This window comes from Cyprinus carpio, chromosome A6, assembly GCF_018340385.1.
Source record: "Cyprinus carpio isolate SPL01 chromosome A6, ASM1834038v1, whole genome shotgun sequence".
Taxonomy (NCBI): domain Eukaryota; kingdom Metazoa; phylum Chordata; class Actinopteri; order Cypriniformes; family Cyprinidae; genus Cyprinus; species Cyprinus carpio.
In genome coordinates this window covers 10,045,750-10,063,644 of record NC_056577.1, presented here as the reverse complement: position 1 = coordinate 10,063,644, position 17,895 = coordinate 10,045,750, and the positions used below count along the sequence as shown (strand labels likewise).

The following is a 17,895-nucleotide window of genomic DNA, read 5'->3' as shown; positions in this document are numbered from 1 at the left end:
TTTATCCTGCAAAAGAATTTTTTAAGAGTAAGATTTAATGTTAGGGACTCTAATATATGGCAATTATGCAATTTGGAGATAGAAACAGTTGAACACCTGTTTTTTTCAGTGTAATTTGGTACAAATATTCTGGAATGATGCATTCTGTTGGATCCACCAAAGATGACTGATCCTCTCATGGGAAATTGTTAAGTTTGGTTTGTAGTTTAAGTTTAAAATTTGTTTTTTATGTAATGAATTATTTGTTGCTTTTGCGGAAATTTTACATTCATAAATGTACATTTTTCAAAACTCCCCCATGATTAGTGGTGTTTAAAGAGGAATTTGTAATGTATTTGGAGACGTTAAAAGGAATGAAAAGTCCCAAAGCAAGATTTTTGTATACTTCATTAAAGGACTTTGGTTTCTTAATGTGAAAACCTCTTACTCCACTACTTTTTCTTTATCTTTATATTTATTTATTTATTTTTCTCCAGTGTTGTTTATTTTATTTTACATTTATTTTGTTTTATGATGTACAGAGTGTGAACGAAAATTGAGTGTAATCTCAGTCATTATTTGTAAATCTCCCAGTAATGTATGCCTTTCTGTGTTCATTTTCAAAGCATTGAATAAAAATAAAAAAAGGAAGAAAAAAATACCTTTAGTGTAATAGCGCCAACCTGTGGTTTTTAACGTAAATGACAAGTAGATGTTATATAAGCATACGTCACTGAATATCAAGAGGGGAATAACCATAGATATATATATATACTGTATATATATCTATGGAAATAACTCTACAATGCAATTTTGAAATCAGTAAGATTCCACTTAGATTAAGTAATTTTTACAGGCAGGTGCATCTCTCTTGGCTGCTTGTCTATAAATATTTTTTCCTCCAAACAAATGTATAGGCTAATTTAAAATAACATTTTTTTTTTTTTTTCAAAAACGGGTTGAAAATTATATTGTATTTGTTAAACAGTTACTGTCCGACATTCAAAATCCTTCATCACTTTAATTAAGATTTAATTATAAAGCTTCCACAAAATCAGTTTATCTCCTCTTTTTTCTTTGAGATCGTTCCGTGGTTGAATATAGATTTAAAATCATTATAATAAACAGCTTAATAGTGTTTTTGAAATCAAATTTTTGCAAAGCTATGACAGGAGACATTGGCATCTAACAATGCCTTGGGGGAAAAAAACAACAACAAACAATTAATCTTAAAAAATACAAATGCAAACATTATAACTTGGGAAAGAAATCAATTAAATCTGTATGTGTAAAAAAATTTTCAGATAATATATATATATATATATATATATATATATATATATATTCATATATATAATCCCCTTTGTAATAGTTAACAATACAGTTAACATTTAAGTAACTGTAATTTCATTTCACTTTTTTAACTAGTTACTCCCCAACACTCTTGGCCACAAAGGTTATCGGTCAAATGACCAGAAGAATTCCTTGAATCTGTAGCTTGCTAGTCTTTTTTATGACGTAAAGTGAAACTGTCACATGCCTTACTCTAATGACGTCATCCTATCGCTTCCCGTCACAGTAAAAAATGCGGAAGTGATCTAGACTGCAGGAAAACTTTGCCGTAAGATTCATTTTAAAGTCGTTTCTATTCCTTGCAAGTGCGATCATAAAGTATGGCATATCCAGGATATAACAATGTAAGTATCACTTATATTTCTATGTTCAATTACAGTTTTGTAAAATGTGAAAAAAAAGATGATTAGCTTAAAAAGGCGCCAAATTGGCCGAGAAATGTGGATAGCATGTGTTATTACGCCCTAAATAGATTCACCAAATAAATAGCATTTTCTTTAATGTGAATTAGGCATAAGCTATAACATGCGGGAAGTCATTCTTCAGCCCAGTTTCAGAAATTAACTTTTTAACTACAGGGCAATATTTGCCCGTTGGAATTGCTTTACAAGGGCATTTTTTTTTTTTTTTTACCGTCATAAAGACTTTCTAAAGATACAATGCAATATATAAACCATAACACTACAAAAATAAGCATTTTTTTTTTCTAGTGAAACAAATAAACACCCCTTAAACAAATTTACTTAAGAATTAAGAAAAAAAAAAAATTAATATATATATATATATATATATATATATATATATATATATATTGCCCCTTTTAAGCATAAACCTTAAAATCTGTGTTTGATTAATGCTTACGACAAGTCTTAATGTATTAATATAATAAATTAATCAAATGAAATACATTCTAAACCACTATGGAAGTTATACTGTACATCACTGCAGAAAAAAATGGGCCAAAATTATATAAATATCAATTTGTTATATATAATTATTATTTATATTAACAGTCTAGTCACTGGGGCAGTACCCTTAAAGGGGCAACTTTGAACAAAATCTGTCACAAAAAGGTACATATGTACCCTTAAAGTAATACTTTTTGGGGGTAAATAAAGTACCGAGATGTCCCTTTGAGGATACTGGCCCAGCGACAGGCTGCTGTAGCACTAAAAGGTACAATTTTATTTATTTATTTATTTATTTATTTACATTTTTCTCTAAAAGTGTAGTCTAATGCATGTAAGCAGAACAATATATACAAAGTAATTCAGTTCAATACTATTTTATAAGCTTATAGGCATTTTAAACAATTGTTTGGTCCTCATGCTAGCATGTTACTTTTTAATGTCACAGTATATTATAGTGTAATCTCTGTTTACTACTGAGTAATTTCCCCCTGAATTTTTTAAATATAGTGACTTTCACTGGGATTGCCTGCTACAAGTCGTGGTTCTGACTGCTTGATCCTATATACCTGTTTGATTTAGTACGAACATACTGTAGGTTAAAGTGAATAAATACACGACTGTGTGGTCTTTACCACAGAAACCATTTATATGCTGCAGCCTCTTAACTATGAACATAGTTGGATCATTAATTAAAGTTAATATAAAGTTAGTTATATTAGTTTCATTAAAGTTAATTTCGGTTTCAGTGTTTTGGTAAAACATTAATTGTGGTGCATTGATAATTAAAAGTGTCACTCTTTTTCTTGCAGTTTGGTGGTCCACCAATGCCTGGAGTTCCTGCTCAGGGTATGGCAATGCCAGGGCTTCCTGCTGCAGGTGGTTACCCAGCACAGCCATATGGGGGTTACCCAGGAACGTTTCCTGCTCCTTCTACCCAGGACCCAATGTGGGGCTATTTCACAGCAGTAGCTGGTCAGGTGAGAGCAGCCTGTGTAAATGTGGATATAATAAATTTTCTGTCCCCTCATGTTGTAACATGTAGTAACATGATTGTTATGACAGGATGGTGAAGTTGATGCTGAAGAACTACAAAGGTGCCTCACCCAGACTGGAATCAGTGGCACATACACTCGTACGTACAGAAAGAGTAGAAAAAGAAATTGAGGCTCCAAATGCTTTGACCAACCAATTATTAACAAAGAGTTTGTGGATCATCTGTTAACAGTATTTTGATAGTCCACTTTAGACATGGTTATCTATAAGTAACTTTGCAACCACATTATCAACTATCAGTCTACCAATCTGCTAACACTTCATTTTGATCAGTCAACAGACATTCTACTGAATATAAGTAACTTTACAAGAACAGGTCAACTTATTCTACTAACCCTAACCCTAACAGTCTACTAATACTCTGTGGAGAGTTAGTTGAGATGTAACATGTCTAAAATGATAATCTCACTGCTTTTTTTCCCAGCCTTCAGTTTGGAAACCTGCAGGATTATGATTGCCATGCTAGATGTATCCTTCACAGAATCATAAAACTGATCTGTTCTTGCTGGCATTGTTCCTATCTCTCCAACTTGAGTCAAAAGTTTGCGTCATGCTAGTCCCAGTAACCCAGCAGATCCCTTGTTGTTGTTTAGTTTCTTTAACCATGTGTGTGCAGAGAGATCATACCGGAAAGATGGGTTTCAATGAGTTTAAAGAATTGTTTGCGGTACTAAATGGCTGGAAGCAGAACTTCGTAATGGTGGACAGGGACTGCAGTGGAACAGTGGAACCTCATGAGATGTCCCAGTGTATTGCTAACATGGGTGAGTGTGAACTTTCATAGAAGTATAAATGAACTATTTCTATCGACTGAGATGAAAAGATACCTAATTCTCAGGGCAAAATATATCTCAAAGAATAAATAAGTCACTCATTTGGGACTTTAAAGGGATACCCCACCCCAAAATGAAAATTTTGTCATTAATCACTTACCCCCATGTCGTTCCAAACCCGTAAAAGTTCAGTTTGTCCTCGGAACGCAATTTAAGATATTTTGGATGAAAACCTGGAGGCTTGAGACTGTTCCATATTGCCAAGTAAATAACAGTGTCAAGGTCCAGGAAAGTATGAAAGTCGTCTTCAGAATACTCTATCTGCCATAAGACATGCAATCTGGGTTTTATAAAGCGACGGGGAAACTTTTTGTAAGTGAAGAAAACAAAAATAACGACTTTATTCAACAATTCCTTTGTCAACGGTCTGCTCTGTATCTCTCCATATCACCATATGCTGTGTATGCTCTTCTGTGTCATCAGTGCCACAGGGATGTGCTGTTTTATTTCAAATCAAAGCTAAATACACATAGAAACAGGGCATCCTTGACACAAAAGAGCATACACAGCATACATACAGTGATATGGAGAGACACAGAGGAGACTGTTGACAAACAAATTATTGAATAAAGTCGTTATTTTTGTTTTCTTCACTTACAAAAAGTGTTACCGTTGCTTCATATAACCCAGATTGCACGTCTGATGGCAGATGGACTATTCTGATGACGACTTTCATACCTTTTATGGACCTTGACACTGCTATTTACTTGGCAGTCTATGGGACAGTCACAGGCCTCCCGGTTTTCATCCAAAATATCTTAAATTGTGTTCCAAAGACAAACTGAGCTTTTACAGGTTTGGAATGACGTGGGGGTAAGTGATTAATGACAAAATTATCATTTTGGGGTGGAGTATCCTTTTAAGATAAAATCAAACTGAAAACTACAGGACGCAATGTACATTTTTCTAGAAGGTATCTCTTAGCCAACACAGTTGCACTAAAAGTACTATTTGGCTAAGACAGTGATGTAACTGTATATTTTGTGTCACAATTGCACAGGGTTCCGAATCAGCCCTCAGGCTCTGAACGCCATCATCAAACGCTACAGCAGGTCAGGAAAGATCTACTTTGATGACTATGTGGCCTGTTTTGTGAAGCTAAGGGCACTTACAGGTGAGGGAGCAATTCAAATCCATACAAAACTTGGTTATTAAGCGTATTATAGTTATTCTGAGTGTTCTGTTGAAATGGTAATAGTCTTTAAAAAATGTTTATGATCAAACAATATGAGACGTTTTTTTTTTTTTTTTTTTTCTATAGACAATTTCAAGAGGAGAGATGCAATGCAGCAAGGAATGGTGAACTTCCAGTATGATGATGTAAGTGATGGTTAAGCTAACTTTTCCACATTTAGTACCTGTTTTTTTTTTTTTTTTTTGCATTAGTGGCACTTTTATATATATATATCTGAGATTGTTTTAACTGAAACAGCTTGTTTACACTGAATAATTGTGGAAGTAAAATAGATTACTTAATTAAAAGCTTAAGGGAAGCTGTTGTAACATGTTGTAACAATATCTTCATTTTCCTCTTGCAGTTCATCTTGTGTACTATGTCTCTCTAAAGGAAGTTACTGACAAGTACAGTATGCATTTCAGGAAGAGCACTGAATCACTGAAAATCCAGAGAAATATGTGTAAAGCTATTATATATACTGTATGGTCATTGTGAAATTATTTGCCAGTATAATGTTTAATGTGAACATAGACGTAAACCATGTATTTGACTGAAATAGGTTTCAATATTTTTGCCAAAGTATACAGCTTTCATATTCATTCTTTATAAACTCAGCGTTTTAAGTTAAAATATGACCACACTTTACATGTATTTTGCCAATAAAATATCTTAAAAGAGTTGTGTTCCGATATTATGTAGAGGCAAGCACAGTAAAGACGTGGTGTTGTGGTTCATGTGAGTAGCAAAAATCATAGCATCTAGAGCAGGGTTATTCAAATCTTACCCTCGAGGGCCAGTGCACTGCAGAGTTTAGCTCCAACCCTGATCAAACTCACCTACCTGTGATTTTCTAATGATCCTGAAGACAGTGGTTAGGTTGAGTGGAGGTTTTTTTTATCAGGGTTGGAGCTAAACTCTGCAGTGCACTGGCCCTCGAGGGTAAGATTTGAATAACCCTGATCTAGAGGGATATAATAAAGCAATGAGAGTACATTTTGTTTTTACATATTGATACTAGGGTTGTCTATTTTTTTTTTTATATTCAATACACATTGGCACCAGCAGCAGAGCAATTTCTGTTTCTCTTTTTAATTTCAGAAGAATTAAAGGTATAGTTATTATGTAAAACATAATGGTTCAATATATCAGATATAATTAATAATAAAATTCAAATAAAACACAGAATAAATAAAAAAGACATGTACACAGTGATGCTGCTGCATCACTTCACAAACAAGTTTTATTAGTCATCACAAGATACAAAATGTGTTTATATATTTCTACATAATAGATTTATATTTTTTGTTTTTATTTTTTTACTGATTTGCAAGAGGAAAAGAACATTTAAGCTGTGGACAATAACCAGAAAGAGAGAAAAGTAGGGAAAGAGATTTTGACCAAGAAGGAAATGAAAAGAAGGAATCCAATCTCTCTGTCTGGCTGCAATCATAATATCCACAGCATATCTGGATTTTCTCCAAAATCTGATCTGAAATGCAACATATCTTCCACTTTAATTCCTGCTGTCATGTCAGCATTTGACTTGGAGTTCTCGTGAAATTAAGTGTGAGGGATTTGTCAGAAATGTGGAGTCACTGGTATAGACATGAGTGGAGATATGAAAAGGCTCAAATGGAATATGTGCACCTTTTCCCACATTCTGCTCTGCTCTGCTTGTACGGGCAGCTGTCATTCTGTGTAACATTAAAACTATAAAATGGAAATGAATGAACATGCAAGGTACAGAAGGAAGTATAGAATTCTGAGGGCACACATTCCATGCAAGCCTCCACATGACCACGGCTTAAATAAGTTGAACATGAGACCTGACTACAGCAACTCTTATCCTCAAGACACTGTCACTCTTCCTTACAACCACCACCCAAATAAACAAGAGGATTGTGAAGCAAACTCACATAACACTGATGACATGTACCTAACAGGATTTAGTCATCACCACAGTGAAACAGAGGACAGCATTAAAGAAAGCAAACCGAGAAATGCACTTCTCTGTAGATAATTAAATTTTTGTTACCAAGAGTGAAGGCAAGGAAGAAATCAGAACCTGAAGAGCTTAAACATATGTCCAAGTAGTATATTTTTGTGTGTGTGTGAGCATTAATTTAAAGGAGATTTGATATTACATGCTGTAGGTAGGCAGAACTGGTTGGGATATGTGCTTTTGAGTGTTTAAGTGCAGGAAAGCAGCAAAAATGAGTAGGGATGGCACGGAGAATTTTTTTTTAGTCAAGTACTGTAACTGAAACCAAGAATCATTTGTCTAGTTGAATATTTAAAATAAAATTATGTATATAAAATATTAGTTTTCTGTTGTAATCATAAACAAACCTACTCACCCAGAATTACCCAATGGGTTAAAAATAATAAAATCTAATTTTATTGTTTTATTACTGATAACTTATTATTCAGAAATACAATTGCTTTAAGTTGACATTTTAATTTTCTAATAATAGAATCTGCTGTGTAAAAAGGCTGCACAAATAGTTTCTCACAACTCTTGTAGTTTAACACTCGGCACCATAAAAGTGGATTTATCTAGTGGAAAGCTTGACTCTAACAACAACCATAAAGATTAAAACATTGCACAATTAAGTCTCTCACCTCTTTATAGCACAGTGCAACTCAACACACTTACTTAGCTGCAACATGATTTAAGTGAAGGATTTAGTAAGGATTTAGTAAGAATGGTCATTTCAGCAAAAGGAAAATCAATTTGCAATTAGTTTATTGGGTTAAGTAGTTAGGTGCAGAATGAGTACTCGACTAGTTGACTCATGCACATCCTTAATACTAACCTCAGTGGCCACATAATTTGTGAGCGTGTATGTATGTGTTTGCGTGCCTGCTCAGTCATGGGCATCCTTTTTTACTGCGGTAGAGCTTTGAGAATAGCATTAACCTCTTCAGCCACAGCAGTCAGTGCAAATTCAAACTGATCCTGAGGAAAGAAAAGGCATAGATCAGCATTTCTCTTAAATAACACTATCAGAATCAATGAAACAGATATGAAGCAGTTGTTGCAGCTGAGGGGAATAGGAGAGGCTGCTGATACTATGGTGTTTTATAGGTACAATAGTGCCTTGATTTTTGATATGGGGCTCTGTGGTGTTACTGAGAATAGCTTTGCGGCTGTGTTCTTCATTACCTTGGTGCGCACCATTCCTGGCCTCTGGTCTCGAATATGTTCCAGGGTTGCAGCAATATCGATCTCCTTTACTCCTGAGTTGGAAACAAAACAACAAACATTTTCAGTATGCCCTACTTTCCTAAACACTAAATTATTTCTTCACAAGCTTTACAGGTTTCCATCATGTGCTGACCTTTAGCCATGCGGTTCAGAACCATGTCGATCAGGATGTATGTTCCAGTCCGGCCTGTACCATCACTGCACAGAAAGGTTGTTACTGTGAGCAATACACTTTGAAAAAAAAAAACATCTAATGTGCCAGTACAGTACATTTAGAATCAATGCAGTACTTCATATCCACAAGAATATTGTTTTTATTTTAAAACACCTAATAAAATGTTTAGAAGGCTCAGCTTGCATCTTGTCTCCAAAACATATCAAACTACACTCTTTAATTTTCAATTTATTACAAATCTTGAATTCCTCAAATGCATCAATGTGTTAAAAATACCTGCAGTGAACAATGATGGGGCAGGAGCGGCCACGGTAGCACTTATTGACTTTCCTGAGGGACAGAAAGAGAGATTTCCTGAAGGAAAAACCAGTGCTTGCAAAGCAGCAATTAGCTCAGGACTAGCTCAGCAGTTGTCATGACATGTCGCTCTCGGTCAGCTGTGCACAAGAATACACATGACACTATAAAGGTGCATACAGTCTAAAGGTTTGCCTGCAGAAGATCAATCAAAATCCATTATGAAAATCTGCCATGTTAAACAACAAACATTATAGAGCTTTTTTTTTTTTTTTTACATTTTGCTTCTACATTTTTAATCACATAAAAGCCTATAGAAATCAGTTTACACTTTATTTAAAAATATATATACTGTATATACACTACCATTTAAAGGTTTGGAATTGGTATGAAGTCTATTATGCTCATCAATGTTACATTTATTTGCCTTGAAAATTACATGGTCGCATATTTCCTACTGTAAATATATCAACACTTAATTTTTGATTAGTAATATGCATTGCTAAGAACTTCATTTGGAAAACTTTAAAGGCGATAAAGAATTTTTTGCACCCTCAGATTCCAGATTTTCATATAATAGTTGTAGCTCAAATATTGTCCTATCCTAACAAGCCATACATCAATGGAAAGCTTTCAAATGATGTATAAATCTAAATTTTGAAAAACTGACCCTTATGACTGGTTTTGTGGTCCATGGTCAAATATTTTTTCCTGTGATAGCAAAAGCTGAATTTTCAGACATTAGTTAGGTGTCACATGATCCTTTAGAAATCATTCTAATACACTGATTTGGTGTTCAAGAAATATTTAGGGCCCGAGCACCGATGGTGTGAGGACCCTCTTGTATCTGCTTTGTTTATTAGGGCCCGAGCACCGATGGTGTGAGGACCCTATTGTATCTGCTTTGTTTATTATTATTAGGGCCCGAGCACCGATGGTGTGAGGACCCTCTTGTATCTGCTTTGTTTATTATTAGGGCCCGAGCACCGATGGTGTGAGGACCCTATTGTATCTGCTTTGTTTATTAGGGCCCGAGCACCGATGGTGTGAGGACCCTATTGTATCTGCTTTGTTTATTAGGGCTTAGCACCGATGGTGTGAGGACCCTCTTGTATCTGCTTTGTTTATTATTCGGCCCGAGCACCGATGGTGTGAGGACCCTATTGTATCTGCTTGTTTATTATATTATTATTATTATTCTTCTTCTTCTTCTTCTTCTTCTTCTCTCCAAAATGAAATCGCATTTTTGAGGGCCTAAACATGCTCGAAAAGTCCTGAAACTTTGCACACGCGTCAGACCTGGTGAAAATTTACGTCTGATATAGGTTTCAGAAGAGGGTGTGGCAAAATGGCTCGACAGCGCCACCTACCGTATAAAAAATCAACACAGCCCTCGAGCTGTGTTTCACGTACATGCACGAAAATTGGCACACATATGTAAAGCATCAGTACCTACAAAAAAGACTCTTGGAGCAATATCCGAAACCCAACAGGAAGTAGGTTATTTTTAATTTTATGAGCAAATTTTGCATCATTTTTGTCATTTGCATGCCTTGTATTTTAACGAACTCCTCCTAGAGATTTATTCAGATCAACACCAAATTTGGTATGCCTAATCTAAAGGCCTTTGCGATGTTAAATTGCGAAGATCTTGAGTTTTCGTTGAAGGGCGTGTCCGTGGCGGCCTGACGAATTTCGATGATAAGACCATGAAAAATAAAGCTGCTATAACTCAGACATTCAATGTCCAATCTGCCCACAAACTTCACATGTTTGATAAGACTCCTGACCTGAACAGATTGACATGCCAATATTCAGTCATAGTCATAGCGCCACCTACTGGCAACAGGAAGTGACATATTTTACGCTGTAACAAACTACTCCGTGAAATTTTATGACATCAATTGTTTTTTTTCAGTCACTCTATTCTAAAGGCCTGTGCGATGTTAAATTGTGAAGATCTTGAGTTTTCGTTAAAGGGCGTGCCCATGGAGCCATCACAAAGTTTGATGTCTCGCCATGTGAATAAAAGTTGTTGTAACTCAGGCATAAAATGTCCGATCTTGCCCAAACTTCTCATGTTTGATAAGAGTCCTGGCCTGAACACATCTGATGGCCAATATTCCATCGGGTGTGGCAAAATGGCTCGATAGCGCCACCTATACAGTTTCAACGGAGTGCGCCTCGAGCTACGTTTCACATACATGTACAAAAATCGGTACACACATGTAACACACCAATACCTACAAAAAAGTCTCTTGGTATGAAATTTGAATCCCAACAGGAAGTCGGTTATTTTGAATTTTCTCTGCAAAATTTGTGTCGTTTTTGCCATTTTCAGGGGTTGTACTTTAACGAACTCCTCCTAGAGATTTATTCAGATCAACACCAAACTTGGTCAGTGTAATCTAAAGGCCTGTGTGATGTTAAATTGCGAAGATCTTGAGGTTTCGTTGAAGGGCGTGTCTGTGGCGGCCATACAAATTTCGAAGTTTCGCCATGAGAAAGGAAGTTGCTATAACTCAGACATACAATGTCCAATCTGCCTCAAACTTCACATGTTTGATATGACTCCTGACCTGAACATATCTACATGCCCATATTCAGTATCGTTATAGCGCCACCTGCTGGCAACAGGAAGTGGACATGTTTTTTACACTGTAACCAACTACTCCAAGAAATTTTATGACACTTTATAATTTTTTTTGGTGAGTCTAATCTAAAGGCCTTTGCGATGTTAAATTGTGAACATCTTGAGTTTTCATTAAAGGGTGTGGCCATGGCGCCATGACAAAGTTCGATGTCCTCGCCATGGGGGAATAGAAGTTGTTGTAACTCAGGCATAAGATGTCCGATCTTCCCCAAACTTCACATGTTCGCAAAAAAGAGTCTTGGCCTGAACACATCTGAAGGTCAATATTCCACTATAATAATAGCGCCACCTGCTGGCAACAGAAATGGCTTGTTTTGCACTAACTTAAACATGCAATGTCCAATCTGCACCAAACTTTACAATATTTGGAAAGAGTCATGGCCTGAAGATATCTAAAAGGCCAATAGTTCAGTTATAATCATCATAGCGCCACCTGTTGGCAATAGGACACCTCAATGCTTTATACTAAACTCAAACATTCCATGTTCAATCTGCACTCAAAGTTTCATATGCTGGCTGATTAAAAGTGCGGGACTGAAGACAATCTACATGACAAAATCCAGTTATAGTCAAATAGCCGGGCCACCAGCTGGCAGCAGAGAAGATTGGCACATATAAATTACTTTGACATATTCCTCTTATATTTACGCACATTAAAAGCATTATTTCTCGCCGTTCGCTGTTCGCTTTTACACAAAGCCAACCGCTGGACTGTGAGCCCGGGTGCGACGGGCCCGTTCTTATCGCTGCATCGATTGCGTGAGGCTTTAATTGCTTTGTTATTATTAGGCCCGAGCACCGATGGTTTCGTCTTCTTCTCTTTCTTCTTCTTCTTCTTCTCTCCAGCAAATGAATCGAGCATTTTTGAGGGCCTAAAACATGGCTCGAAAAAGTCCTGAACTTTGCGTACACAGTCGCGTCATACCTGGTGAAAATTTACGGTCTGATATAGTGTTTCAGAAGTAGGGTGTGGCAAAATGGCTCAAAACAGCGCCAACCTATTCGTAAAAAAATCAACAGAGCCCTCGAGCTGTGTGTTCACATACAATGCACGAAAATTGCAACACGCTATGTAAAGCAAACGGAGAGTTGCAGTACCTAACAAAAATGTCCAATCTCTGGAGCATCATTCCAGGTTGAAAACCCAACTGAAATAGTCGATTTATTTTTAAATTTAGCTGATAGCTAAAGCGCCAACTTGCTGGCAACAAGTGAGGGGTGACATGCCTTTTACGCGCGTACCAACTACTCCTAGGACACATTTTATGACATTTATGTTAATATTTCTTCTTCGAGTCAAGTCATAATCATAGTAAGGCCTTAGACGATCGTTAAATCTAGGACGTGAAATCTGCCGCGTAACATTACAAGGAGATCAAAGGCCATATTTTTTGTGCCATGGCGCCCTGACAAGTTCCGAGTCTTCGCCATGGGAAATGAAGAAGTGTGTAACTCAGATAAAGATGTACGATCTTCCACAACCTTCCACATGTTTGATAAGAGTCTTGGCTGCTGAACAAACATCTGAAGGGGATTATTCACTATAAATCCTAGCGCCCCTGATGACACGAAAATGGCTGGTTATTAACACTTAAACTTAAAAAGGCAATGTCCAAATCGACACCACCAAAATTCAATATTCTGCTAAGAGTCAATGGCCTGAAGATCTAACGGCCAATCCTTGAGTTTTTTGTTAAAGGGCGTGTGCATAGCGTGGTGACAAAGTTTTGATGTCTCGCCATAGGAATAGAAGTTGTTGTAACTCAGGCATAAAAATTTTCGCTCTTTCCCTAAATCATGTTCGATAAGAGTCCTGGCCTGAACACATCTTAAGGCCAATATTCCTCATAAGATAGCTCACCTGCTTGGCAACAGGGAGATTGGCACATATAAATGACTTTGACATATTCCACTTATAGTTTACAACTTTAATTAAATGCATATTTCCGTGCCGTTCGCCTTTTTTATAAAGCCGTTCGCTTAGCGCATACAGGTTGCTGATTTTTTTTTTTCGGGTGCGAGGGCCCGTTAATTGCTGCTTGCAGCTTTATTAGGGCCCGAGCACCGATTGGTGTGAGGACCCTCTTGTATCTGCTGCAATTTATTTCGTGTTTTCTTCTTCTTCTTCCTTCTTCTTCTTCTTCTTCTTCTTCTTCTCCAAAATGAATCGCATTTTTGAGGGGCCTAAACATGCTCGAAAAGTCCTGAAACTTTGCACACGCGTCATAACTGGTGAAAATTTACGGCTGATATAGGTTTCAGAAGAGGGTGCGGCAAATGGCTCGACAGCGCCACCTATCCTAAAAAAAATCAACAGCCCTCGAGCTGTGTTTCACGTACATGCACGAAAATTGCATCAGTACCTACAAAAAAGACTCTTGGAGCAATATCCGAAACCCAACAGGAAGTCGGTTATTTTTAATTTTCAATGAGCAAAATTTTGCATCATTTTTGTCCTTTGCATGCCTTGTATTTTAACGAACTCCTCCTAGAGATTTATTCAGATCAACACCAAATTTGGTATGCCTAATCTAAAGGCCTTTGCGATGTTAAATTCCGAAGATCTTGAGTTTTGTTTAAGGGCGTGTCTGTGGCGGCCTTACAAATTTCGATGTTTCGCCATGAGAAAGGAAGTTGCTATAACTCAGACATACAATTTCCAATCTGTGCCCCAACACACATTCCCATGTTTGAGGAAGACTCCTGACCTGAATATATTCTACATGCCAATATTCAGATATCGCTATAGCGCCACCTGTGGCAACAGGAAGTGACATGTTTTACGCCGTTACAAACTACTCCTAGATATTTTATGACATTTTATAATTTTTTTTTGGTCAGTCTAATCTAAAGGCCTTTGCGATGTTAAATTGTGAACATCTTGAGGTTTCATTAAAGGGTGTGGCCATGGCGCCGTGACAAAGTTCGATGTCTCGGCCATGGGAATAGTCAAGTTGTTTGTAACTCAGGTTTAAGATGTCCGATCTTCCCCAAACTTCACATGTTCGAAAAGTCTTGGCCTGAACACATCTGAAGGTAATTATTCCACTATAATCATAGCGCCACCTGCTGACAACAGAAAATGCGTGTTTTACCACTAACTTAAACATGCAATGTCCAATCTGCACCAAACTTCAAATATTTGATAAGAGTCATGGCCTGAAGATTTCTCAAGGCCAATGTTCAGTTATAATCATAGCGCCACCTGTTGGCAATAGGACACAATATGCTTTATACTAACTCAAACGTTCCATGTTCAATCTGAACTTAATTTCATATGCTTGATAAAAGTGCTGGACTGAAGAAATTTACATGCTAAAATCCAGTTATAGTCATAGCGCCACCAGCTGGCAGCAGGAAGATTGGCACATATAAATTACTTTTACATATTCCTCTTATATTTACCACATTAAAAGCATATTTCTCGCCGTTCGCTGTTTTACAAAAGCCACCCGTTGGTGGTGAGCCCGAGTGCGAGGGGTCCCCATTTCATCGCTGCTTGCAGCTTTAATTATTATTATTCTTATTCTTCTTCTTTCTCTTCATCAAAAATGAATCGCATTTTTGAGGGCCTAAACATGCTCGAAAAGTCCTTAAACTTTGCACACGCGTCCAGACCTGGGTGAAAATTTACGTCTGATATAGGTTTTCAGAAGAGGGGTGTGGCAAAATTGCTCGACAGCGCCAACCACCCTAAAAAAAATCAACATCGAGCTGTTTTCATGCCCTCGAGCTGGACGTTTCACAGCACATGTACGGACGAAAAAACTCTTGGCACACCCAACAGTGTTATTTTAATTTACAGCCAATCCCACCTACAAAAAGTCTCTCTAGGATTATTCAAAAAAAAAAAAATTTGCGAATCTAAAGGCCCAACAGGAAGTCGGTTATTTTGAATTTTCTCCTGAAAAATTTGTGTTCAGTTTTTTGCCATTTCAGGGTGACCTGTACAGTTTAACAAACGCCACTCCTCCTAGGAGTGATTTTATCTGTAATCAAACTACTCCAAATTTTTTGACATCAAATGCAGTCAATCTAAAGGCCCTTTGCGATGTTAAATTGTGAAGATCTTGAGTTTTCGTTGGAAAGGGCGTTGTCCGTGGGCGGCCTGACGAATTTTCGATGATTCGCATGAAAAATGAAGTTGCGTATAACTCAGACATTACATTGTCCAATCTGACACACACTTCAACATGTTGCCTAAACACTCCTGAACCTTGAAACAGATTGATAGTCCCATATTCAGTTATAGCCATAGCGGCCACCTCTGGCAAGAGGAAGTGTCATGTTTTACGCTGTACAAACGTACTCAAGAAATGTAATGACACAACATTTTATTTTGGTTCAGTCTACATCTAAATGCCTTTGCCATGTTAAATTATGGAGATGGTTGAGGCTTTTGTTAAGTGGCGTGTCCATAGCGCGGGACAAATTTGATGTCTCGCCAGGAGAAGAGAAGTTGTTGTAACTAAAATAAATGTTTGACGTCCCCCACTTAACATTTCGTAAAAGTCCTGGCCTGACCCATCTGAAGGCCATATTCCATTTATAATGATAGCGCCACCTGATGTCGGACAGGACCAGATGAGCCGCCACAATATAAATGACTTTGACATATCTCCACTGATCGTTTCAACTTAAATGCATATTTAGCACCATTCGCCCTTTTCTACTAAGCCGCTCGATGGCGTGCTTGAGTTCCGGGTCGAGGGCCCATTCATCGCTGCTTGAATTATTATTGATTATTATTTGATTTTTTTATTTCGCACTAAATGGGGCCTTTCTGGGCGCCTTTTAATTTGCTCCCCCCAAAAAGGGTTTTTTGAACATGGGCACCACATGTTGGAGAATCTGCAGTCATTAGGACGCCGCAGAGAATGGGACCCCGGCATGGGCACATGGCCTCTATGGGCACCCCTGGAAACACACTTCAAAAATAACTTGATGTATCGCATCAAGCTACTTGCAACATGATTCCTATGAAACTAGTGTGCAACACATTAATTCTCAATGGAGCCTAACAACTTTCCGTTGCTCTATGTCATAGGCTCCGCCCAACCCATGAAGTCGGCTATGACAGGTCTGTTTTAAAAAGTGCATACTCTGCGAATTTGATATACTCCTCTGAGGATTTCCACCCCTTACCACAAAACTCCGGTGAACATTTGCTCTCAAGAAATGGGGATAGTTAAATTGGCCAAGGGATTTTTGACTATTCCTCAACAGTTTTGGTCCCGTGGCATAGGCATTGTGACTTTATGGAGAGAAATGAGAGAACAGGAAATGTCTTATTAACATCCACATACAATACCTGATTTTGCATTAAACTTCATACGGTCATTTGGAAAAAACTATAGCCTGTGCAATTAATGCCATCCTCCTCAGCGAGGAGAATTACCACGATGCACACCAAACTTTGTTCTGACATGATGCCAAAACATTGGAGGAACTATAAATTGCAGATGCAATTGGTTTGGTAGCTTGAATGGTTTTGCCGGGCCGATTTAATAAAAAATTAACATTGAAAAAAGACAGAACAGTCACATTGTTCCTTACATTTTGTTTTAAGGGGCAGCTTCCAACACAGTTCAAAACTTTGCCATATATAGGACAAGTTTATTTCTGAGGAAATTGTGCATAGTTTCACGACTCAAATCTGCCACTCTGCCTATGTGAGAGGAAGAGGGGGGGGGGGGATTGTGCGTGAAGTGTGTGTGTGGTGGAGTGTGGGGCTCGAGTGAGGTGAGAGAGTGAGAGAGAGAGAGAGAGCAGTTTCCCCCCCCTCCCCTCCCTTCTTTTTTTTTTTTTTTGGAGATGAGAGATGAGAGTACAGACCCTTTTTAAGCCCATCGACTTGTAATCACACTGAAAAAAAATAATCAGTAAGTGTTTTTTGTTGGTGGTTGTATATATTATTATTATTATTATTATTATGTATTACAGCTTAAGGAATTCTTAGGCCTTATCCATTTTCTGTCAGGATTAGGACAAAAAAAATCCTTGAACCAGTTAATGTTGTTGTGGCAACGGACAGCATAATTTTATATAATAAGGTTAATAATTTTTGTTAATTACAACAGTAAAAAGATCAAAAAACTTATATGGACTTGATAATTGTTTTTTGTGCTGCAAATAATAATTTGAAACTCATTTGATAATGACCTATGCCATCCCTGCTGACATGACATTCATCTGAATTTACATAATCTCAAGTGGAGTGTAACAGTAACAGGAGGTTCCGCTATAGCAGATGAAC

At 37.3% G+C, this 17,895-nt stretch overlaps 2 protein-coding genes across 3 annotated transcripts in view; one reads left to right on the top strand and one right to left on the bottom strand.

Annotated features, from left to right (window-relative positions):
- The first annotated feature begins 1,520 nt into the window (after positions 1 to 1,520).
- On the top strand, positions 1,521 to 5,983 carry LOC109056066 (sorcin-like). Its single transcript, XM_019073282.2, has 8 exons — positions 1,521 to 1,676; positions 3,053 to 3,220; positions 3,306 to 3,375; positions 3,721 to 3,764; positions 3,913 to 4,060; positions 5,130 to 5,243; positions 5,391 to 5,449; positions 5,668 to 5,983. The coding sequence occupies exons 1-8, from the start codon at positions 1,653 to 1,655 to the stop codon at positions 5,692 to 5,694; spliced, it is 654 nt and encodes a 217-aa protein (XP_018928827.1). The 5' UTR covers positions 1,521 to 1,652; the 3' UTR covers positions 5,695 to 5,983.
- Positions 5,984 to 6,518: 535 nt separating this feature from the next.
- Positions 6,519 to 17,895, bottom strand: part of LOC109050128 (zinc finger protein-like 1) — a 339,847-nt gene continuing 328,470 nt past the window's right edge. For both annotated transcript variants that reach the window (XM_042757960.1, XM_042757961.1), the window contains 4 exons: positions 8,966 to 9,019; positions 8,648 to 8,712; positions 8,473 to 8,546; positions 6,519 to 8,265 (listed from right to left, as the gene is read on the bottom strand). In XM_042757960.1, coding sequence (XP_042613894.1) covers positions 8,194 to 8,265; positions 8,473 to 8,546; positions 8,648 to 8,712; positions 8,966 to 9,019 — 265 coding nt within the window. In that variant the 3' untranslated portion in view covers positions 6,519 to 8,193. The remainder of the gene's footprint in view (positions 8,266 to 8,472; positions 8,547 to 8,647; positions 8,713 to 8,965; positions 9,020 to 17,895) is intronic.